Source organism: Carassius gibelio, chromosome A17 (assembly GCF_023724105.1).
Source record: "Carassius gibelio isolate Cgi1373 ecotype wild population from Czech Republic chromosome A17, carGib1.2-hapl.c, whole genome shotgun sequence".
Classification (NCBI taxonomy): Eukaryota; Metazoa; Chordata; class Actinopteri; order Cypriniformes; family Cyprinidae; genus Carassius; species Carassius gibelio.
This window is the reverse complement of record NC_068387.1, coordinates 13132139-13158324: the sequence shown is the minus strand read 5'-3', so window position 1 is coordinate 13158324 and position 26186 is coordinate 13132139. Positions and strand designations below refer to the sequence as shown.

Genomic DNA, 26186 nt, shown 5'->3' with positions numbered 1-26186 from the left:
TACTTCAGCTTTGCCAAATCAGACAGCAATCAAGAGATAATTAAATCACTGTTAGACAGGTGTTTCATAACATATTCATTGCATTCATTTTCTAATAACACAAAAGTACATGGTCTCAATATTTGCATTTATCTTTATTACCCCTATTTTACAGTCTCTGCACTGGCTACCTATTAAGTTCTATATCAGATACAAAATACTACTTGCCTGTAAGGCCATTAATGGTTTAGCTCCTGCGTACCTAACTAGCCTTCTACCACGCTACAATCCATCACGCTTCCTAAGGTCACAAAATACTGGACTTTTGGTACCACCTAGGATAGCAAATTCCACTTTAGGAGGTAGAGCTTTTCGCCTTTGGCTCCCAAACTCACACACTCTCTCTGTTTAAATCTAGATTAAAAACATCTCTTTTGCCAAGGCAGCATTCAAATAATTCACCTCATAATCTTGAACTGCAGTTATATCGGATCATATGCACATTATTATTCTTTAGCTTGGGTTAAACAAATTAATTTCACTTGGTTGGAACAGCAGCTACTATAATTATGTCTCTATTTTGTTTCTCTGTTTTGCGTCAGGATGTACACAAGCTTCAGTCTGGATCCAGAACACCTGATGCCAACCCCTCAGAGGAACTCAGATGATGCTAACCCTGAAACAGCATACAGAACTACCACATTTTGCTATTAGTTTGCTATAATAATTGCTGTTAATAGTGTTCGTCGTCTGTTTGATTACGTCTGTACGTTAGATTTTTTCATATGTACATATAGTCATGCTGTCCAACTTGCAAGCAACACGGTGTTCTTTCACTTGTGAAATTTGCCTTAAAATGGAGTTTACTCATCCACATTGTTGTTTCAATCCCAGTGGACTTTAATCATCCATAAAAAAACACTCATCTGTCTGTCTGTCCCTCTCTTTCCCTCCATCTATTGTACGTCTATACCTATCGTCTATCTGTCTGTCCGTCCATCTATCATGGTGCTTTTAGTCATTCTTGGAGCCTGACAGCTGGTCAGCATTAAATAAGAGCAGTGAAGAGAGCAGTATGAACATCTTCAATGTTTCACAAAAAGAACAAACATCATGTAGGCTTTAAAAGACATGAGGGTGAGTAAATAAACACCCATCTAAAAATCTCCTTTGTATATCAGGTATGCTTCTAAAGAGATGCAAACCGAAAAAAATTAAATGCGAATTACAAGAAAACAGAGGAGGTCCTTGAGGGCTTTTTGTGGAGCCTGGCGGGTTTAAAAGATGAAAAGTAAATTGGCATCTGACAAAGTGAAGAACAAGCCTCTCAGCAGAGATGCTCACCACCAAAGGACATCAATTATGGTCCATCTCAAGTGCTCCCTCTCTTCACCTCCAAGTTTCCTTTCTCTTGATCTGCTGCAAAGTGCATCAGGAGCTTGTCCTACACATACTAATACCAGGTCTTTTGCAGCATAAGCCATGCTAGATTGCTAGTGTCAACATTGTGACTATATAGCGATCTGCACAGGTTTTATTTTAACAATAGTTGAAACTGCACAAAGGGCTGAACTCAATTTTTTTATATTCTTTCTCTGAACTGCTGAATCATGGACTTGAAGTATATTTTCACTGCCCTGGATTTGACAGAACGGAGTAAAATTTAGATAATTGGATAAATATCCAGTAATAATAGTAGTACATTCAAGCAATCAAAGATTCATGGATGAAGACTTTGCCTTAATCAGTGCAAGATAAAACAGCTATTTCCTTGTTTGTTCATGCAAAAAAAAATGATAAAAATATAAAATAAAAACATTAATGCTATGATTTATTAATTTTAGAGGTTGGCAACGGAACCTCATTGTAGCTTCGTTTTTCTGTAGGATTCTCTATCTTACCATCACTCTGTTGTTTAAACTGCTAAAATACAACTTAATTCTCAAACTTGTTTCTGATCTGATCTAAACTAATCTGACATTGTTTGCTTTTAAATCTAAACCACTAGCATGTTACCGTTCCGTTAGCTTGTCATTTGCGACATTTCTTTACTCTCTCGGAGTTTTTCACGAGTTTCTTCTTCTGTTTGTGTCACTTGCACTGCTTGCCACATGTATAGTGCATCTTTCTCTGTCAGTGGCGAGGGATTCACATTTGATAAATGCTGGGAAACAGTGAGGCTGACATAGATGATTTCAGAGCTAGAGACATGCATTCAAACTTTAAAGATAGTTAGGATGTAATGGCCTTAGATATGGCTTTGAATGCAACTGGCTTAGCGAGTCCTGTACATTGTTCAGTTTCGGTTACAGAGCCACCTCAGCAGGGCTACTGGGTGACTGTGAAGCTGCGTTCACAGTAGTAGCGACTTTTGCATGTCATGAGGTCATTAGTTGGTGTTCTCATTACTGGATGCCTAGTAACATCGTTGTTGGGGAATCAGTATTCTTGCTGTTAATTAGGCCTTCAAACATATTGGAGGCAATATATAATGTAAATTGGATCCATACATAAAAACAAAAATTAATGATAAATAGAGCCCGTCTTTTTCAATTGCGTATATTTATCTATGGCAAAAACACAAACAGCCTCTCCTCCATCATTCAGTCACTACTGGAGCATGATCACATGAGCTTAACAGTCTTCTTTCCTATTGGCTGTTGCTCCTGAAAGTTGCTCTTCAGTTGCATTAAGCTGAAGGATTCTAAACTTTGTTGCAGCGCTGGGCATGCCCCATCAGGTCAGCAATGGTTGCTTGCGTCGCCGGAAACTGCCAGCTCACCAATGAAATGAATGGGATCATAACACTTAGTCAATGCATGTCGCTTGTAGTGTGACCCTCAGCATAGTTGAGGGTCAAAACACCTCTTTTCTGTTCCGATCAAAACATAAATTAGTTCTCCCATGATGAAAGAGCCCTAGTTATTGGCGATTCTATTGTACAGAACATGAAAACAGAGACCAGCCACCATAGTCCACTGTTTACCGGACATCATGGCAAATTTAAAAGTGCTGGCTAATGCAAAACGTAATTTCAGCGAGATTGTTATTCACGTAAGCACTAATGATGTTCCCCTTTGCCAGTCAGAGATCAGTAATAACAACAACAACAACATTAAAGAGATGTGAAATTGCAAGTATGGTGTCAGACACTGTAATATGCTCTCCTCCCTGACAAGACACATAGCAGAATGTGGTCACTCAATGGCTGGATGTGTGATGGCCAAGAGAGGTCATGAAAACACATGCAAATAAAAAAAGCACCAGCAAATTAAGACAACATCATTTTGTCAACATGCAATGCAAATACTCACAACACAAGCAAACACAAATGTGCTGCAAGTAGAATGGAGTTCCATTTCAGAAAGTTGGTGAAAACACTTAGTATGTGTAGTAAACTCTGGGTTTTTCCGTTTCAGAATGGGAGGTACTGCTTGTCAAACCAAAAGCAGTCAAGCTTAGTCAGACACCATGGTAACTTACCCTGTGAACCTAACCTGGTTGGGAGAAGGTTTTCTTTGTTAAACCCAGTTTCTTTTGGTCCTTTTAAAAAGAGTAAGCAATGTTTAAATAGCATATTAATTCATTCACGCTGCAAAAATGCTTTTCTTACTGATTATTTTGTGAGCACTTTGCCAACGGGAAGGCGGCCAAAGACGGCCGACTATCAGCTCTAGCTGTTATTGATCAGTTTGACCTGAGAATATTTTTGTAAAGCCTGTTATACCCTTTTAAAGAAATACTCTCCACAAACATATGCATTTTTTTTAAGTTCAAAAAGTAGGTCGCTACATAATGACTCTTGAGCTCATACAGTAAGTGCACCGAATCTAACAGATTCAGTCCATTCTCACGTCAGATAAATGTTACACTCTGCTAGACAAAATGCATTACTGTCTTTCTTTTTTGTCCACTTGAGAGACAGAGGCCCCTCCCTGCAAATTCCCATATGCAAATGAAGCCATCAGTGCACTTCAGAAAGTCATTTCAACCTCCATTTCTGACCAGCCCTGTTTTTGTCTGCAGTGTCAAGCAGCTTTTATTAACATGTTTCATTCCTGCTACACAGGCTTTAGTCTTGATGAATCCCTTCTCATACCAATTACAATGATTCTGCTTGGCAGTCAGTCCCTCCGATTCAAGAAAATGTCTCCATAATGGCTTCAGATTAAGACCTGATCTCTAGGAAAAGCAATGAGTGGCTGAGCTCCAGTGGCTAACCCATTTATTCCGACTCGTTATCGGCGATGGCTAGAGGCTGCTCTAATGACTAGCCTAGAGTCGGCTGAGAGAACGAGAAGGTGACAATCGACACTTATTTGAATTAGTCACTAGCCGAATGTCAGAGGTGTCACTTAAAAGCATGCAATGCCACATGAGCTCCACCATATTTTCCGATCTGTAGTTGTTGAGAGAGAAAAAAAGCTGGATCGATAAGTCACTTTTTATTATTACATTCAAGATGTTCACAAACATTTGAAAAACTATAAATGTATTTTATGGTGTGTTCAATTCATTTTTGGAAAGATCATTTTTATGTGTCAAACATGACCACGACCACAAAGTCATGATTACGAGTGTAAATACTCTAAACTCCCTTTAATGGTGTGTTCAAGTTTAAGTGCATTCTGGGAAGTTTGTGTTTACAATTTGGGAAGTTGTAATTACAATATCGCGTGCGTTTATGTCACTCTGGTCAGAGCAAGATTGCAATATACCTTTTCTATTAAAAATAATAATTAGCAAGGTTTTTAAACTTTTTAAAAATGTTTTTATTTAGTTAAAGGTGCTATAAATTGAACTGTTGCTTTATTATATATGGGCAGTTGTGGCCGAATAGTTAAAGAGTTGGACCTGAAGGTTGTGGGTTCGATTCTTGGTACCACACACACACTTCCACCCTCATTACTGGGTTGCCTTTGAGCAAGATAACAAACTCCAATTGCTCCCCAGGCATCGCAACAGCTGCTCACTGCTCTGGGTGTGTGTTCACGGTGTGTGTGTGTGTGTTCAGTGCTCACTGCGGTGTATGTGCACTTGGATGAGTGAAATGCAGAGCACAATTTCAGAGTTAGAGACCCCATCCTTGGCTACATGTCATCACCACCACCATCACCATATTGTACATAAACCTTGGATAGTTCCACAGTAAATAAATCTAAATTAATTGAATTTCAGCAAATTCACCATCAATACAGACGCTGCATCCAGTGCATTCAACATGTTTTCATACTGACACTTCCCAAACTCAGGGCATAAAGAAAGTTCAGAGTTTCCCGCTCGTTTTGTTCATGTGTGTTCAAGTAATATTCAGTCTTTCCTGCGAGATTAGGGCATGTCAACGGGAAAATATGTTGAATGCAATGGATTTTGGCTCTGTGTTGATGGTAAAATACTTAAGATGATCATACAAAATACAGTATTGTACAAGTGCGATAGAACATATATGATTCACTTTAAGCAAAAACACTCTATTCATCATTTTGTGGAAGCATGACTTTTTTTCGTAGAAAAAAATACATCACCATCCTGTTTTAACCAAATGACTCAAACATCATTATGACTTTCCAAGTCAAATAGAAACTTCCCAGAAGGACTTGTGTGCTATACAAATAAACTTTCTCATTCGGCAAGAATCCAAACATGTATTACATGATTAAAATTGCATAAGTCACAATGGAATAGTGTAATCATATGTCATTACAGAAAAATAAATAAAAAACCTACTAAAATATGGTAGTTTTTAACACACTGAACCATGAAATCAGAATCAGAGAATGATGAAGACTATTATACAAAAATTAACAGGAATTTGAATTTAAAACCACAAATGGAGCTCAACCGAGCATCTATGACACAGCAGTGGTTAAGTAGCATTGAGAGCATTGATGGATAAGGTATTGTCCCCTCTCTCTGACCAGCGGGGTAAAGTAAAATGAAATAGAAAAGGCCTGTTAGTATTTCATTACTATGCAAATGTGTGATGCATAAGAGTTCAGTGACCTCCAGCGCTAGAAGCTCATATTCAAGCTAGAGTTGCTATAGATGGAGATCTCATTTCCATGCAGCAGCAGAAAACAGTGTCTGGTTTACAAACACTCTGGTCACTCTCAGCTGCATTGGATGAGTTAAGAGGCAGGCAGCTGGAAGAAAGGCTTCAAACCTATTTTTCACAGAGAAAAACTATCATTTGAAACTCAAGAACTGCTCCTGGGTGCTCTTTCCCCCCAGTAAATCTAAGTATTTGGGTGTATATCTAGTAATTATATACATGTTTACAGTACATCATATTTTATGTGTTCAGATTAATAGTGGGCCACATCCAGTTTTATCTCACTGTTAGTCATTAGTATGGCTTTCATGCATCACGCTTCAAAACTAAGACAGGTGCAGTATATCCAGAGTTAAACAGCTGCAAGTCATTTCCTCCCTGGCAACATCCATCATATCGTTCAATCTCAAGCTCTCAAGCTATCAGAAGCATACTGATTTTGCCCACTTAGTGTTCTTCCACGCTTTCTGAACATTAATGAGCAATGAAAGATTTAGTACTTCTATATGGCGAAATTAAAACCATACCAAAAACTAAAATGTATATTTTTATTATATACTTTTTACCTATTGCATATATGTGGCTATAAAACCATACACTATAATTATTCTATTGATATTGGACATTTTGCATTAAACAGAATTTGAAAACATTGTTTTTGCTGATTAGGCATGCTGCAGGACAGATGTCCAAAAAACTGTGTAAACAGAAGGAAGTGAAGAAACTTCAACATAAGAAATCTTATCTCTAGGGTTACACAACTGTATTTCAAGAGACAAGAGATGTGGGCAAGAAGAATGTCTTATTGACCATATTCACACATTCTACCCAACCTATCAGGATTGTTTTGTCTTCCTGCAGGTTACATTTTTAACAAACGGGTTGTGACAAGTGCTTTTCTTTATGAGTGCGTCATTGAATCATTCATTCAAAAACACAAATTCATTCAGAAATAAAACAGAACTTCACACTGCACTGACAAATGCAGACAAAGACATGTTCGTCAGGTTTTGTCAGATTAGTGTGTTAACCCACTCTTGGTGCTGGTCTGTGCTTGTTTTTGCCGACTGAACATGTTCAGCTGATTCACTCCAAACACCACTTCAGCCAGAACCAAACGCCATACTGTGGGTCGCTAGGAGACAAAATGCTTGATTCTTTTTTGACTGTTGACAGAGCAAAAATAGACAAAATATTATAGTGAGTGTAACATATAATTTACTTAGTATTAACTTCCTGTTTATTGAACAGTTGCATAAAAACTGTTTTGTTTCATTTAAAATATGAATATTTTAATATATATTAATAGAATAAACTACATTGTAGATAGAATATATTACAGTTAATAGAATTACAGCTAAAATGCATTTTGTTTACCGAGGAATAAGCACACAAAAAGAAAAAGCACTTTTGACCTAAAACATCTGTTGTGGTCTCTGAATTATTTTGTGTAATATATTACTTTAACAGACCTTCTTTCTTTAAGATCAAGAAAGCAATGATGGAATGCACATAAATGTATTTCATGCATCACCGCAAACAGCCTGTAAAGAAGAACAGAGGTAACACTGGAACACATTTGTAAAGCTGCTGATGTGAGCAATGGAGATATTTCTCACTTCTCATATCCAGAGCCTCTTTTTATTTTTTTTAGTCACTGATCTTATTTGAGGGGACTGAGCAAAAAGGTGTATTATTCAAGTCTGTCACAGCGATACGCGAGATGAAATACAAGAACTGATATGCAAATAAATCTGATGCCTTGTGAATATTTATAAGGCTGCATTCCTGCTCAATTAACTTACAGATTTGAATGCCATGGAAACATTTTGAATCTCTACTGTTTTGGTTGATAAGGGATGAGTTGCAAAATTAAATTTTTTTTCTTCCTTTCGTTTTCTTTCATTACCTAGGATATGATTACAGCTCTGAAATTGTTTGCGAATATGTCATGGGTTTGTTTATGCACTGGACTGGGAATAAATAATAAATCCTTGCTAGTTCTGCCTGTCAAACATTTGCATTATATAATGATTTGTTTTCCTGCAATAAACGGATTTGAAATATTCATTTATAAGTCAGGCCAGGTATATTTACCAGATTTACTCATATGCCTCAAAACATTTTATTGCTGAGGTGTGTTAAACATTTTTCTGCATCTCCCGATCCAAATAGAATTAGCATGTCTATATGATTTCAGATCAAAGTAAACAGACAAAATGAAATGATTAATATAGAGAGCAGTTGTTGCTTTAGGAAAAACAAACTGCAGTTATTCTGTAAGAACCAATGAAAGCACTTGCTCACTGGACAGATGGCATCAAGGCTTCATCAAAATGTGCTTATCTTACAACATTAGTGTAACTGAAAACCAAGAACATCATTATTGCTTCCGAGACACCACATCATTTTACACATGGATCATTAATAATGCAAACAAAAGACTGCAGAAGAATCTAATTTAGCTCGTGGTGTGAACGCAGGTACATTAATGAACAAAAAAATAATACAGAATTCACCAAATGTACACAAATGTGTATCAAATGCCATATAAGACTTGTCAAATCCATATCTCTGTAATGTCAGCTGTATGGAATTTTGATTTAGTAAAATGTGTGCTGGGCATCATATAAGATGCACCTGAAAACAAAGCATTAAGAACAAATGTCTTTCTGGCCTGAAACCGGAATAAAGAAAGAAATATAAAACAGCTAGCAGATTTTTCCATCTGCTTGAAAGTACTTCCTAAACTGGTCTCCATGAGGATTGAAGGATCCAGGTAGCAGAATAAATCCGCAAATGGATCATACTTTGGTTGTGGGATTGGTTATGCTTGAAGGGCACTGAGAGTTTGAGCAGGTCAAGGAGGAAACTTCATTTCAGAAGTCAGAAAATGGACAGCTTCAGTGATCTAAGACTAAGCTTCTCAGAGGACCTCTGAAGAAATAGCTCAGTCAAAATCTCAGTCGATTTACTCGCCTTCAGGACATCCAAGATGTAGAGCAGTTTGTTTCTTCATCTGTAAAGATTCTATGAAATTTAGCATTAGATCACTTGCTCATCAATGGATCCTATGCAGTGAATGGGTGCCGTCAGAATGTGTTCAAACAGCTGATGGAAACATAAATCCAAATGACTCTAGTCCATCAATGTCTTGAGAAGCGAAAAGCTTCAAATGAGTCCTCTTAGCATTGCTTTTTTTCCAGTGAAAGACATCATCCCCTCTGAATCAGTTAGTCCAAAATGGCTCTTTTACAAATATGTTGGTGGATTTTGATGTGAAAGGTCAACAGGGGATGGACTTTTTCACTCCTTGTTATGGATTATGGACTTGGCTAGATGTGACTAGTTAAAAATGTCTTGAAGGACTTGTTTGCTACAAATATGCAGCTTTTCACTTCAGAAGACATTAAGCAACTGGAATCATGTGGATTAATTTTGGATTATTGTGATGTATAGTTGTTTGAACTCTCATTCTGACGGCACCCATTAACTTCTAAGGATTCACTGGTGAGCAAGTGATGTAATCATATATTTCTCCAAATCGGTTCTGATAAAGAAACAAACTCCTTTACAACTTAGATGGCCTGGGGGTACATTTTCATCAAATATGAATTAATTTTATTTATTTTTTTGGTGAACTATTACTTTAATAACAGATGTCTCTAAAACAGTGGATGTTATAGTGAAGCAATGTTTTCCTGAATCAAAAATTCCAAGAGAGCATGAATGCAAACCAGGAATGTACTGCAAACCACTCTGGATAAAGGCCAAATGCATCAATGTAAATACACCTTACACCCAATCAATTGAAAATAAAATGCATGGCAGTTAAATATGACAAAAACATGTGTTTTTGTGGTTTGCATTAAAAGAGGACATGGAAATGGTGGATGTTTCACTGTTCAACTATCCTTGCCTCATTTCACTCGTGAGACTGAGTTAGTGCTGTCGGGCAAAAGAGGGTCAAAATAGGTTCAGCATGACACCCTGTGGTAATACCGCTCCAGTGCAGCTTGTGTTCTAAAAACACACCAAAATGACACCCATTGTCAACTAAAAATTGAAAAGGAGCGGTTCTCCATCATTATATATATATATATATATATATATATATATATATTTGTCTAATATACTATTAGTAATTAGGTCTTTTTAATTCACACCGTAATATTAATTGAGCAATGATTTAATGTAGATTACAGTAAAACACAGCCTTCAACTTTCATTATGTAAAATTGATTTTTTTATCAAGCTTTTTGACAATGCCACAGGATGGCTTTGAGAAGCTGTTAACATCTCACAACCAGTGTTAAATGTGTAATTATGTGCTTTATGCTTCATTTGAATTGACGGCTAAACATCATAAACCAAGGAACTAAACAAACGAGACAAAGAAATTGATGCTCATATATTATTTATTCCTTTTAAATATTTCCCTCTTATAATATACATTTCTATCTTAAATAATACAAATGCGCTGTGCTAGATCTATTATGTCAAAGAATGCCCAGTACTTCCATGCTGCACTGAAATATATATATTTGTATAGACACGCTCACCCACATACACACAAACAGCCGTTCGTCAAAGGAGCGAAGAGCCTGGAATTCATGGTCAGTTTTGTATACAGAGGAATGAACACAATCCTCTCCCTCTTTCCTCATTTTGGTACACATTTGCCATACAGAACATTCTGCGAGAGAAGTATACATTTCAAAAATACATGATTTTCACACTAACAGCAACCATTAAGGAGTCTACTCAACCACACCGCCAACCAAAGCAAAACGAGCTCTGCTTAAATGTTCCGCGAAACCGCTATGGCATTAACACGTCTAAACTGGCACATCTGATGCTAGGAGGTGACATTCACTGCGATAACGGAGAACAAAACTAAACAAAAAACAGAACGTAATGGAAGATCAGGACGAGATTATTTCACTTCTGCTTTTTTGTATATTTTGGTCAACACTACTGACGTTGGGCATGATATATATTTATTTATATATAGGCTATGCAAAGGGAGTATAAATATTCAACGACAAAAATCATCTCATCTTCATCACAATGACAAAATTACTTGTGACTGATTAATATTCACTCAGATCTCAATAACACGAAAGGAATGTATTCAAGAATATGTTAAAGCATATCTGAACACAAAAAAGGATGTTAACCTAAGAAAGTCTTGATGTAAAACAAACAAAAGAAAAACAAACAGGTCTCCTCTTCCATCAGTCTAACCTTTTTTGAGACCCTGTGGGTACAATTACACTTTAACTCTACCATCTCATGTAAAGTCTGCAATTAAAAAAAAAAAAAGGGGGTAAAGAAAGGCCAAAATAGGGAAGTGTGAAGGTCAGCATAGTGTGATCAGACAATCCTATCAATGCTTTTTAGCACAGATAACAATGTGGTGCAAAACAAGCAGGCCAAAAACGTGAAGAGGCTTGAAGAAAGAAGAAAAAAATTAACCAAGCAGTATTTCTTCACATAGAAAACTGTTAACTATTTAAAGGCACAAACAGACCATATAAAACAGCTTTCTCAAATCGTAATTAGCGATCTTGTAACAAAACTACCATGTAAGACGAGAAGCAAAGGGCACATGTTGAAAGCAGGCCTGTGCGCACAAGATAAAGTTTGTCCATTCACATTTGCAACTGACAGTTTGCGAGTTCTCTCGTATCTCTTTGTACATGTACAACAAATACACAGTATTTTCCTGCATTGGAGATCAGTAGCAGGTGACATTTTGAACGATAAGTTTTAGTGCAAACTAATGGAGTTGCGAAGGTGGATGTTAAAGAGTGGCGAGATAACCTTTGGTTTGCTGGGAAGGCAGAAAACGGGGAAACTCGATGTTGGATATAAGGCAAGTCATGATGGGCGACGAGAAGACGAAAGCTCATAACTCATTGGTCGATCAACAAAATGTTAAGTTAATCAAATGCATTCTGGGATATTTGGTCTGCCACGATTAGTCTGTGATCCCACACCCTGTTATGATGATTGAATGAATGATTGGCCATTGCGTTGTGGATCAAACTGATTGGTGCCTCCTAAAACAAGGAGCTGTTCAATTTATCTAAAAATAAATATATTTTCCCCATCAATCTACAGATTATATGTTTCAATAATAAGGGGTGTGGTCACTTCCAAAAAGAGAATTTTAGAACTCTATTCCATAATTCATTCTTAATGTACCTGCATTAATTTCTTCATCTTTTGACGCTTAATTCAGCAAATATAAAAAGATAACAGCAAAAATAAATACTCCAATTCATGGAGTGAAAAATCACATTTTGGCGATCGGTACCTTTGAACTCAAGGTAGTTGTGCTCAGAATGCCATACTATAAAAGTCACAAGGGAGAACCGTTGCAACTTTTTTCACTTTTTCAGAAGTGCTGCGCCGAGAGCTTTTACCCTAGAGGGAAAACAGAAAATAACAACTCCTCCTTAAAGACTTGTGGCCATCCGGGTGATACGGCTTTGATTGTGTCACAACGTTTTGGATTCTGGTTTCAGTGTATGGCTCCATTCAGACCTACTGCAGGTTTTTCAGCAGACGGCCGTAGCGGAAGTCATAAACATGGCGGCAGACGAACACCAAGTCGGGGTCGATGTCGTTGGGCATACAACGATGAGCTGGAATTACATAGCTGGAAGGAGGGACCAGGGAGCTACGTCTGGGAAAGCCCTCCTCACGACACTTCACCAAGGCACAAAATCTGAAACATTCAAAATCACATTTGATTTATAGAAACGATATGAGGTGACGATACATTTGACACGTGCAATGAGCCGATAAATATGATCGCTCACCTACAGTATTGTGCTAATGTCAACACATAGCACTTATCCTCGATACATGCCACACTGTTTTCATCCTGATGCCGAGATGCGAAAATCTCATTCTGGAAAAAATTCACATACACCATCAATATTTTATAATCAACTTAAGGGATTCCATACTGTAAATGTATAAAATAAATATTGCATGCAATACAATGAAAAAACAAATAAAAGACAACCGTATTCTTTTGAAACTTAGTTTTAAATCAAATACTGATTTCGGAAGATGCAGGCATGTTAAAAATTCCATTTAAATATTCTCTTTATGATTTATGGTACATATACAGTGTTAATAAGGTGTTTGAGAGTGCTGGGAGTCATTTGTTAGTCCAGTGTCCCAATTTCAGCGGTTTACTGAACACAGGAAACTTGTGCTGCCTACTTCCTCTATTAAAATAATAATCAAAGGAAGTCAAATGTTGACATTGCTAGTCCCCGGAGGACCACGTTGCTGTGCCATGAACAATTCTAGACTCACCTCACAGTGCATGCTGGGATTGCGACCCCCCTGAGTGTGTTCTGGGCGGTAGTACCAAAACAAGCTCATCATCAGCTCCCCTGAAAGTAGGCATCAAGTAATAAGAGCTCCTTCTGTGACTTTCACCTATGTATCAGAGAAAGCAGTATTTAGAGGAAGACTTACCTGACTCAGGGTTTTCCCAGAAGGCAGAGACTTTGGCCACGTAAGGCAAGGACTTCTTCCTGGGACCTGAACGCAGTAGCACTGTGTCTCTGACCCTGATCACCTCTCCATCTCTCTGCACTGCTTCATAGCACCTGCGCAGGGATGTCGAGTCCTCGCCCTTAAACGAAATGAAAAATATAGTTACACATCACATACAATCTCGTTACACACTTTTGGATCATGTCAGACATTTGAAAAACTACAAATGTTAAAAACTTTAATTAAGGGTCAATGTGAAACCAGCCTAAATGATTAAAGCTTTACTGAAGATAGCTTAATCAAGCATTCTGTGGTTTGCCTGAAGGACTACTCTCAAAATGCATTACATTTGCCACTAAAAACAGACAAATTATATTTGAATTGAGTGCAGCAAAATATCTTCAATGCCATTCAAACTCGGTGATTACTGACCCCAAACTTTCTAAAGGTATGTGTATATTTTACACAAATACTGGTGATACTAAGGGAAATGATTACACAGTAGAGTCTCTGATCAAAATGACTTGTTTTTATTACTTTTATTTGACTAGGCTAGGACTACCCTCCAAATCCCTACAGAGCAGCACAAAGACCGAGTAAAGGCATGAGTCAGCAGTGTGGTCGACTAAACAGACTGCCTGCTGAATCCTGAAGTGTTGTGTTCATAAACTCTCAATTTAATACAGATGTTCTAGTTCATAAAACCACTAGAATTGAAAAATAAAAAAAGCAGCATGATGCAAACATTTTTAAAACGCCACCATTCATTGACTGAGGTTTTCCCACCGGCATACAATTTGTTTAAGAAATATTTCTTTAAAAGAACCTCACTGGAATTTAATAACAACAATAATGTCAATGTTTCCTACTGACGTTTTGCAAGTGCTGTTCTAAGGAAAATGCCTGGGGCATCATTTAGTCATTTGTCAGGAAACGCAAACGCTTTCAATGAACTGCTGCTTTAAGTCTCGCTTTGGGCACCTAAATGTCTTTTAAAGAAACTTCCAATATGCCACCATCCCAGGACAGGGAGACTCTAGTACGTACCACGATGAAGACTTCCTTTTCTGTTGCCACTCCAACAGGCAGCCAGCCGTTTGTTGTCCGGCGATGGCTAATCTTCGACTGCTTGGCAGCGCTGCTGGCATGGCCCGCTCCCAGCTGGCCATCCTTAATGTGGGGGCAAACAGCAGAGTCCTGCACCCCAGAACGAGAGCCACTGGGTGGCTTGGCCCTCTGAGGGCATTCCCGTCCCACTCTAATCTGCACCTGGGGTCGACCGGGATCGGGAAGAGGCGTCTTCAGGTGGGGCACTGATTGGGTGGGTGGAGGCACAGTGGATATGGGGCAGATAGACAGTGGCAGGGCAGAAGGCATCGTGATGGAGGAGCTGTGGTCATCCAGAGGGTAAGAGTAGTCTTCTACAGGAGTAGAGGAAGCAAAAATCATTGGTCCATAAAATGCTCAACATGCATTTATGATTATATACAAACTCCATATTGCATGTAATACAACATAACAGACTAATGTAGTCATAAATGAGTCAGTGTGCCAGATGCTGCGTGGTCAGATGCAGAGCCTGAAACCACAATTATATACACAACCTTGAGGGTATTCGATTTTATGACAGGAACAACATATCAATTTAGAAATGTGAAAACAGTGGAACACTTGATTATTAATACATAACTCAACTTCCAACATAACAATGACAGTGTATTATCAGTCCAATAACATCCAATTGCTGTGATACAAGGGTGCCGTAAGGTTTGTGTAGGCATCTGAAAAACACAACCAAATTTTAGGGTGGATGAGCCAATCTTAGGAAACCTCCTGTCAATTGCCTATGCAGTTCCCATAGTGATGAGGAAATATGAGACGTGAGCCTGTCCATGTGATGCATTCTGTTAATACATGAAAAGGGATAAGAAATGTGCATTTTATGATCCATCTTAGCCCAGAAATTAAATATCTACCATTATATTCTCATTCATGTTGTTCCAAAGCTCTTCTATTTTTCTCCTATTTTTTTTTAATCCGTGGAGCACAATAGGTTTTCTGTTCAAACCTTTATATTTCACATACAATAACAAGTTCATTGTGACCACACACTGTCAAGTTCCAAAAAGTAAAAAATGCACTATAAAAGCTTGAAGTATTCCATACAGTGTATCTCATGCACTAAATTAATCTTTATGATATGTTGTTGCATGGAACAGATCTATGTCATGAAGATTCTCCTTTCGTGTTCACCATATGTTTTGGCATGACATGAGCGAGTAAATAATGACAGATTGTATTTCATAACTGGTTCAACTATGTATTAAATTAGTCTAGAAATGCATACGTGTTACTTTTCATGTTTACTCAGTAGAAGAGTACATCTCTTTGGGTGAACTATTTCTCTGAACTGCTTAAACAAGGGACTAACTGTGGGAAATGCAACTGTGCAATTACAAGAAATGAAAATTGCATAGTTGGGAACTGTCAAACTAGGAGGGATTTTTTTTTTTTTTTGAATACCATTTTAAGTTTTATAGTTCATAAACTGACCTTTAAAACTTTCAAATGTACTCATTAAAATGTACTTACTCTAAGGCCATCCAAGATGTAGATGAGTTAAGTATTACATCATTTTCTCACCAATAGATAAGAGAACAGGTGCCATCAGAACGAGAGTCCAAACAGCTCATAAAACATCACAATAATCCACATGACTCCAGTCCATTAAATAATGTCTTGTGACTGTATGCAAGGGCTGTAATAATAAATTTATCCATACCTATTTTGATTAAGCAAACTCATCTACATCTTGGGTGGCCTGAGGGGGGAGTACAATTCATTTTGGGTTGAACTGCTCCTTTAAAAAAAATTCTAAATGAAATCATAAGTCTTCCATTTTAAAATTAAACTGGAAGTCTGGTGAGGCTGCTGAGTTTCATTTTTCAGTCATTTAATGCAGTTAAGTCTATATGTGAGGTCACGGTTGGAGGTCAGATAGTGGAGGCACTGAGTGACTCCTCTGAAATCATTTCAGCTATCTTTTTATAAATACTGTGTTACTGCCCACTGCAAAGTAAGAAGAAGAATGACTCAATAATAGCTGATTAACCTGTTGTTGGTTTTAACCTGCAGCAGGACTGTCTTCTTCAAAGACCTCTCCCCTAAAAGATCAGGCATGCAGGACAGGTCTATCAGTAACATCACACTACCCATCCCCTCAGGTCTGACATCAATGAATAGTAAATGCAGACATTTTATAACACTCTGAAATGCAGAAAATCTAAACAGAGACAACAAGGGTAAATCAAACACCAATTTGGAACAAATCAAACTGCCCTCAAACTAAGCGCACACAGTGACATGCGTGCGGTTGGAGCGGTAATCACATCGTCTACACAAATGAAGGATATCAATACTAAAGACAACCCTAATCTCAGTGCTTGGCCTCTGTGGACAGAGATTGCTTTTAAGGAACATTGCAGTCATCCTAGCTTCAATCAAGCATGAAGCATTATTGGAAGAAAACTTCACTTCTCCCTACAGTATACAGACATCTTTAATCAATCTGCACTCTCCTAATACTCAGCTTTTAGTGCACATTGAACCGTACTGAATTGTTCAGTATAGCTGATTGCGTATGTGATATCATTGTCAATTGTAAAGTTTTGCACTTTCAAAAATTACACAACTTGCACATTCATTTAATAGCAAACCAAAGACCAGCTTTCAAGTAATACCAAAAAGGCTTCTGCTTTGCTTGTTTTAAAGTCATGGTGTACCTAAAGAGAAACCCACAGAGAGTCAGATTTCAGTCTCATTAATGGAGATTACGGCGAGTGAAAAATTACATTGTATAACCCAGCCGCGTGGTTAAAAACCAACAAGGGAGCATGTCTGCAGAGGTCTCTGGCTGTGCCGAGGTTCATAAGTGGCTGCGAGACCACAGCTGCCACCTCACAATGAACAGACAGCTCAAGTCTCCTGCCAACAAAAATAACCAGTACCCTCCCCACCTGTGGCAATTACTCACATTCGAACCAGCAGCGAACAGACTGCAGGGAACATGTAGCCACAATGACGTGGTTGGGGAAGGGTATTTCACTTCATCTGACTCCAATTCGACCCAATATATTTTCTGAAGTCCTTGATGCGACCTCGATGGGGTTTCTCTTGACATCCCTTCATCTGTATCTCACTGTATTTGTTGTGTACACCTTTAGATCCATCACTTTAGAGACTGCATGAGCTCATTCACAAAGATGTCTGCCACTGAGACTGGGTCAAGGTTGAGGATACAAACATCATCTCCATCCACATCAGAGAAACAGTTTCTCTACAATTCAGTCACTCGAAAACAAGTCTACTCAACTTATTATTTTACACTGTTATTACAATATATTCCTTATTTTTATAGTTTTATTTAATAATAATCACAAAATCACTGTAATTATAATTTTTGTAGACAAACTGAATTAGTCAAAAACTGGGAATGTGCCCTACAAAAACTTGGTTCTGAAACGGTTACTGAAACAGGTCTGGTTGAGTATAAATTGGTATAATTTTCACAAATTTCACAAAAATCTGCAAAGTAAAACAAAAAACAACAACAACAAAAACACATTTCATATAATTTTTTATGTCTTTGCAGGTGACCTCCCCAACAAAACTACCCCACTAACTCTAGAATTATTCATTCTTTCCAAATATAGCTATTTTAGTTATCTGGTAAAAATCCTGTTATTTTATTGTTTATTTTTTTCATATTGCAATATTGCAGAAAAGCAAATATTGCAATGTGATTTGTTGCTCAAGAAACATTTATTAGTAGTAGTAGTAGTAGTAGTAGTAGTAGTAGTGCTTGATCAGTTTTGAAGCCCTTGGTGAATAAAAGCATTAAAGTATTAATCTTACTGACTCTGAACTTTTGAACTTCAGTTTATACACACATAAAAAATACTTTAAATTAGATTACATAAATGTACTGTATGCATTTTATCTATGCTGTATATTAAGCACAAGAAGTTGCTTAAAGATATCACTTTTACAAATGAAAAGTTAACATAATTGCACTTCCTTTCTGTTGTACTTTGTTTGGCACACATATGTGATGTTTGCTTTATGAAGTGCTTAAAGTTTGACGGCATCTTGGTAGCTCTTTTTTTTTTCCAATAGTATCAGATGTAGCCCTACTTAAATACAAAATGCTACGGTTTACCTACTACCACTTTCTACTCTGTACTTCAATCATAATCACAAGAAAATAAATCAGAGTTAGCAGCAAGCAATCTCTTTCAATCCCAAAGGCTCAAACTTCCCTGTAAAGTTAAAGTTATGGAACTAATTTGACAAAGCCAGAGATAATTTGAAACATTTCATTTTCCATCCTACCTGTTTCCATTTTGTGCATGCAGCTGGAGCATCCTGCATTGTACGAGCAGCCCCTGCTAGCGATGGGTTGCGTGGGTCTGTAGGTATAGCTGCTGAGCCTGCAGGCCTCTCCGTAACAGGTGCCCACAGAGTTACAGTACGCTGGATGAGGGATCCCTGTAGGATGGGACACCGAAGAGGGCAGCAGTTTGGGTCTCTGGACCCTGCTAGTGCACATTGTCAGCGGGGGTACGGACGAGGGTGTGTGGCTCCCTGGATTTGAGCTTACGGGAAGCGTCGGCGTTCCGTGATGCGCAATGTGGACGTAGTACCCAGGGTAACAGGGATAAGGATGGGCACCAATGGGCATTGCTGAATGCGTCAGGGTGTGAGGAGCAGGAATAAATCCCTTCAGAGAATGTTCATCAGTTTCCGGGAAGGTTTTCTGGCCAAGGAACAGGGCTAGTCTATGGCAGTACTCCACTGATCTCTCCTGGGAACAGCAGTAATATGATTTCACATCAGTCTCTGTTTTCTCTTCCTTCACAGGCTTGAGGGGATAGCCAAGCATGGATCTGCACTGATATCCGGGACTAATAAAGCCATGGCTTCCTGTGCTCCCATCCCACAATGCCTCAGTTTGAAGGGCTTGCTTCTCACAGAGGCTGCAGCATTGCTGCGATACTTTTAACATGGACTGACAAGCCAAGTTGTGCTGCTGTTTACGCGATTTCAACTGTAGCTGCTTCCCTCCCACTGCACCGCTGCTCGGTTTGCCGTCTGATTTACCCCTGCGCTTCACTCCCGAGGACGTGCTGGTCAGCTTGAGCAGGGCGGCCGCATTTAAACCCGCCAGACGTTTGGGAGCAGGACTGTTTAAAGTCTGTAGATCAATAGCGTCAGACTTAATCTTTGCTTTTTTGGGGTTTCGACATTGTTCATTCTCTCCGGTGCAAGGGCGTTTACGGTTGTCTTGGCCTTTTCTGGAACAAACATTGTCTTTTGTGTCTTTAGAAGGAGAAGTGTCTGCTTTTGTCGGTTTCTGCTTCTTTGAGGGTTTTGATGTCTTTTGGGGGTCCTCTCTATCCAACAGCAGACTGTTAACGGCTTCTGCATTCAGAGAGGCCAGCCGCCTTTGGCGAGGTTCAAGGATAAATTCTGTGTGTAAGGCAGATTTATCAGGTTTCACTTTGTTTTTTGGTTCAGGCGCTGACCGGCAAGTCTTACAGGCTTTCTTGCGACACTTGCAGATTTTCATCTTCCCCTGCATTTGCTCCACCTGAGCCTTCATGCTGTTCCTGCACGTTTCGCTCTCATCTAAGCGCGTCAATAAGACACAGCAGTTAAGCACGCTCACTTCACCCAATCCATGTCGTCCCCTGAGAGGGTACAGCTTCCGGTCTCTCTCGGTGGTCTTTCTTTTTATTTCCTTACCTTTTCCTCTTTGGATAGAACATCTTTTAGCCTTCTTTACTGGCCAAGTTCTGTCCATAGTTGTCTGACAGCTCACCTGTTCACATTCACTCTTATATCCACATAAAGAGTTCCTCTGCCGTGCATGGGTCATCACACTCTGCCATGCAAAACCTATAAAGGAAATATCAAGCCTTGTTAATTTGTAATTTCAAAGCTCCAACCACTATGATTAAATTTATAGTGTGTACAGAAGCCATTACGACTTTTGTAACCTCTACTAATTAATATTAATGCGAACGGCTATGTGAACTAATGTTGGAAAATCAGCACAAATGTGGCCTTATGTGCCACTTTAATCAGGTTGCTGGTCTGGCTAGAGAATTTTAATTGGGCAGTAACAAGCATGGTCAGTAAACAGCGTAAGTGCAATAGGCCTAAAAAAATAATTAATGAGCATATGCTGTTTTGGCCTTTTTTAACAAAAATCTTTCAACTAGACTACATAAAATGCATTAATAATGTATAACATTTCTGAGATTTTAACCCTGAGATGTAACCTAAATCATTCCTTTGGCAAAAACTGGCATCACGGCTCTAGAACCAATTGCATTCATCTCTAATAGAACTGGAAGACTGCCATAATCAGCCTATGTGCATTTTTCAAATATATGATATAATTGCTAAAACATGTACAGAGAGAGCGCAAAACAATACCAATACATATGATTGACAGGAAAGTACCACACTGTGACATTCTGCATAATTTTAAGGCATATCCATCCAAAAAAAATAACATTCTGCCATTGTTCACTCATCCCTGTGTTGTTTCAAAGTAAGTCATATCGCTTTTTTTTTTTCCTCTGAACTACGCAAAGGGAAATGTTTATTGTGCCCTTTTCCAAATAAGTACAATGATGGAAACTCTCAGTGCCTTTAAAACAACTACTTAGGCTATTCGGTGTCTAGTTAATGACGCAACTTTTCATTTTTGGGAATTCCTTTAAGAGACCGATGAACAGAGACACTTGATAAAAATAACATAAGTCTGAGTGCCTCTAGTTTCTTAAGTGCCACTTAAATTGCTGTTCTCCAGATAATTTTTTGGGACATTTAGGTAGAATTCCTTTAAACTTGCAGATGAGAAACAAATGCAGTATTCATCAATATCTACTCATGATTCAACATGTCCAACATGTTTTCCCAAGACCTACTGAATAAATGAAATGGGTCAAACACACACCGAGACACAACAGTAATTGGGCTCCATATGAAACTTAACACTAACTGACACAAAACACTAACTGCTTGACCTATTGACAAGTTCCTCTTCCTTTAAAATGAACAGAAGTCCTTGAGGCTTTCTAGCTGAATTTGACATTTGACCTAGTAGCTATTATTATACAAAGATATTTTTATGTTTGATGCTTCCCTCTAATTTCAAATATGATTTTGCGTTTTATGTCCTGTATTATTAATATCAATGAGTTCAACCATGAAAGACAGAAAAAGCTTTGAAAAAGTATGAATGCTACAGGCTTGCTTGGATTGTGCGAATAGATTCATTTATTCATGTGCTCGGTTATTAAGTTTGACAGCTGCTGTATTTGAAACTCCATCTGTCAAATAAAAGAGGTCATCATAACCATCAGTCAACCTCAGATGCATGCATCGCTCTCCTTTACAACGCACAGAGTGAGTTTAGCACCCGTGAAAGAAACACTCTTATGCACATTCCTAAAAACAAACAATAAAATATGGACACAATAAGGCATCTACCCTAATGGACAACTGTAGCATTCTCTCATTTCAGAAACAGTCATCTTCAGTTGTCCTACTGCTCTCGATCATTTAAAATCATTCAGCCAGATAAAGAGGAATCAATCTGTGGTTCCACTAACTGCAAGTGACTATTGTAAAATATTTCCCCAAACAGATTGACCCTCATACTAAAAGTCAAATAACCAAACATCAAAGATTACAGTAGAGATCCATATTTCTCATTATATTATTACTGTAATCAAAAACGTGCATTAAAAAATAATCAATTTGGGATTTCCATTAGTTATCAATTTAAAACAAAAAGCTCTAAAATCTTTACCAAGAATCAACATTAATCCAGAAATCAAACATTTCACACTCCATTAAATAATATTCTTTGTTGAAAGCCTTTTCTCTTCTATTGCTCGTATATAGACCATTACTGAAAATAATCCTACAGTATGCTCGAAAATGTGGAAAGCTTTAAATAAACTTTCAAAGTGTCACTGAAAACTAAATCAACATTTTGTTATTCTGTGAATGTCGCAAGTTATTGATCTGGAGGGATGTGGGGCTCATAAAATAACAGACTAACTGCTGGTCACGACCAATTGAGAGAAACAACACAACTCTCCAATGAAAGGTAGCTGGAGGATGAATTGTTGGCACAATATTGTGGAAAATTAGAGGTTCTCTTTCTAGTTTCAGGAAGGGTGACGGGAAATGGACTGCTGCCCGTAATTTAACATTTCGGGTGTTTTTTCGGGTTGAGGTATCAGCCCATGACTTTCTGGCAAATAATCGGATAGCCATCTTGCGTTTCGTTCCTAAAATGAAAACGTTAGGTAACATGCGTCCAGTCTAGATGGGAATGCAGTGATATCTGACGTTTAGAGACGAAAGAAGTTGCTTTTCCCTTCTAGTAATTAGAAATGTACCCCTCACTCACTGTACACAAATAGATGTTGTTCATTTCCCCTCCTACACTGCAGATATGGAGAACGGGAAGGTGTGGACGGAAAAAAGAACCGAGAAAAGAAAGGAAACCTATCTGAGTGAAATGTACAGCGCGATTAAAGTAATCCGGGATAAAGGCAGCAAGCGCGTGCTGGAGGTGTATGATGATGAGAGGAGCTCGCTTGGCTCTTAGGGCGTATCACACGTAACACATACACACACACACACTTTATAAAAAAATATATATATTAAACACACACACAGCTCCGTTCGCTTCACATCCTACGGTTTCTGCCACCGCATACCTCCCATCCGATCCAGCTCGGTCAACTCGAACCCGAGCAATTGTCAGTGCTGAAAATTAGACTAAATGGCCAACCGTGAGAATCGAACGCCGAAGCGGAAAGCGCTCGGTCGGTCCCTGCCGAGAATCCCGAGCCTTCGCGATGGTATCCTGAGCACGATGAAAGAACAGTTTCACAAGTCTAACTAAAAAGCGCGTCTCGGACCGAATTTAAACAGCAATGTTCGCGGATCATGCCATGTTTCGGGCTATTTCCCCAGCGAGCGAGAGAGAGAGAGCGCGAGCGCTAGAGAACAGCGCATAAACAAGATAAAACAGATTAGTAATCCTTCATTTACCTCGTCATCCACTCACTCCGCTGTATTCCCGATCAAATAATCACATTCCGCGAGCAACGAGGGTCCTGTTGTTGGGTTATTACAATAATATCGATGCTCAACATTGAAATGAAACGAGTGGAGCACACACAGCTGACAAGACACGTTTAATCGGTGACCTACTTCCGAAGTAGCGTGCTGCTCGAGATAATATTCATGCGCTGCATTCGTGAAAGCCGCTGCTGCGCTGGGACGAGGTCTCGTTGGCATCACTCAGGTAGTTGACTGATGAAAATAATTCAAAAATGACAGGTATCGGCTGAGGTTTAGACCTCATCGCTCCGTAAACTCACTATTGGTCAGTCCTTGATCGTATGCAGTGAGCAAGTGCCTTGAATCAACAGCTATTACATAATGGAGTGCCTTGGACTATCTGATCATCAGTAATACTCAGAAACTATAATTAAATAAGTGCCAAAGGATAAAAGTTCGCATGAGGTTACCAGAGCTGTCTAGGCACGAGTTTTAGTTTTAAAATATGTGCAATGGCTCACATAATGATATTGAACTCCCAGATCTTCGAGGAACAAGCCCTACTTTCCTTATTCAAATCTAATTCAAACAACCAGTTGGTTTTTGAGGTCCTCAATACAGAATGCTTGTCAAGCTTAGGTCCTTGTCTCTAATGAGATGCATGTGAAAACAAGTACCTCAGGCTATTATGAACAAATTCATAAACAAATAACACTGGGGGGAAAAAAACTAATAATGATTTAATGTCCCTAGTATAAATAATACAGAAAGGCCACTCTTTAACACAATGGTAACCACAAAACTAAAAAAAACAATAGAAACTCTTCTAAATCCCCAACATAAACCAAAGCTGTGTAAATATGTTCATTGTTAAAATTAAGGAACTTTATGTATTGATTGTACACAGGTGTTTACCCATATTTTAAATTACACTTTTCATTCTGTCAACTGATTAGCAAAAAAAAAAAAAAAAAAAATTGAGTAATGGTCTTAAAGACTTTAAGTCAGATGTTTTGTGTATAAATATCTTGAAACAATGTATAACAGCTGGATGCTGTTAAAACTGCTTTGAAATATAGATGTTTGTGTGCATGTGCTTTGCCTTCAAATTATAAATTATAGAGTCAACAATAGAGGAATAGAGGAAAATAGGGCAGCCAAGTATGAAAACCACACTGTAAATCGATGGGAAGTATAACATGTTTTACAGCTGCTTCCAGATCTCCTTGTTAAACGAAATAGTTTTCTAATGCCATATTTACATTGCAAAGGTGACAGATGCTGTTCAGAGGTGAAATAAAATGCCTCCACCGCACGTATACTTTTCATATAGGGGCTGAGGTGAATTAGAGCAGGCATTTATCCAGTATCTTTACACTGAGCAGCCATAGAACAGCCTCAACTCGGCTCTGTAAATACACCTTTAAGATAACTAAAGATAGCCAGAATGTGACTGTGATGAAGATATAATATCATAGAGAAATGTGGATAAAATAAAAATGTGCTCTGAGGAATCCATAACGATAATCATGTACAATGATAACCAACAGTATCACTATACAGACATAAAAGTTCTGAAAAAGCTATCTGAGAGAAATGCCGGCAAAATACTATTTCTTTTAGCATATAAATTGATGTGTTTAATACCATTCTGAAATTTGACACATTTAATTTAGGAAAAATGAATGGAATTTGCATTCTTAGACCAATAAGCTTATCAGATCAAATGGATAAGCACTTAAGAATCTTCACAAAACTTGCTGAAGGCCAGATCTTAACACACACAATGAAACATTAACTAGGATCTAATGCTCAAAGAGTCTTCCTCGCAGTCTGCAGCGTCTCAGATAAGAGTGAATATCAAATAGAGTTGTTTAATGAATGATCCCTAAAATGGGTGCCATCCTGTTGATTGCAGTTTTAATCAGGGAGCCTTTAAAACACACATTGTGTGTGGCATGATGGAAAACACAGCCTAAGCGATGACAAATCTTAGGAATAAAGTGGGTGGAAATATAAAACCCTTCTAGCATCTGAGTCCATTAGTATCTAGAGTCGAAAAAGAAACAGTGATTTTCTGCTTTATGAACCAATCATGATGAAATCAATGCAAATGTCTGTTGTCGTCTCAAATTACCATTTGACTTTTAAAATGGTAGAACACTCTAACGAAAAAACAAATGAACAGAGGTAACAATTAACACTGTAAGCAAAGCTCATTTTACACTGACACAAGCTCAGCATAAACCTCAAAGTAAAGATGTGTTTGCAGCAGATCAGCCTTCAGCTTAGCCTTCTCATGAACGTGATTATCTTAAGCTACTTGAAATGTGTTTTAATGCTGTTTTAATAAGAAAAAGATTTTTGAAACGGGCTATTTAACTTCCATAATTTAGCCTCGTTTAACAAATGCTCACTGCCTTTGATAGATCAGATGGTTGAGCAAAGGACTACGATTAAAGTATGGTCATCCATA

At 38.2% G+C, this 26186-nt stretch overlaps 1 protein-coding gene across 3 annotated transcripts in view; it reads right to left on the bottom strand.

Moving 5' to 3' along the window:
* Positions 1-10431: 10431 nt before the first annotated feature.
* Positions 10432-26186, bottom strand: part of LOC127933450 (bromo adjacent homology domain-containing 1 protein-like) — a 39078-nt gene continuing 23323 nt past the window's right edge. Inside the window, exons 1-7 of one of the 3 annotated variants that reach the window (XM_052530464.1) lie at positions 23861-24358; positions 18947-20512; positions 14603-14976; positions 13535-13694; positions 13370-13449; positions 12862-12953; positions 10432-12767 (exon numbers count right to left, since the gene is read on the bottom strand). In XM_052530464.1, coding sequence (XP_052386424.1) covers positions 12584-12767; positions 12862-12953; positions 13370-13449; positions 13535-13694; positions 14603-14976; positions 18947-20492 — 2436 coding nt within the window. In that variant the 5' untranslated portion in view covers positions 20493-20512; positions 23861-24358 and the 3' untranslated portion in view covers positions 10432-12583. The other 2 variants (XM_052530462.1, XM_052530463.1) reach the window with 2 other exon arrangements.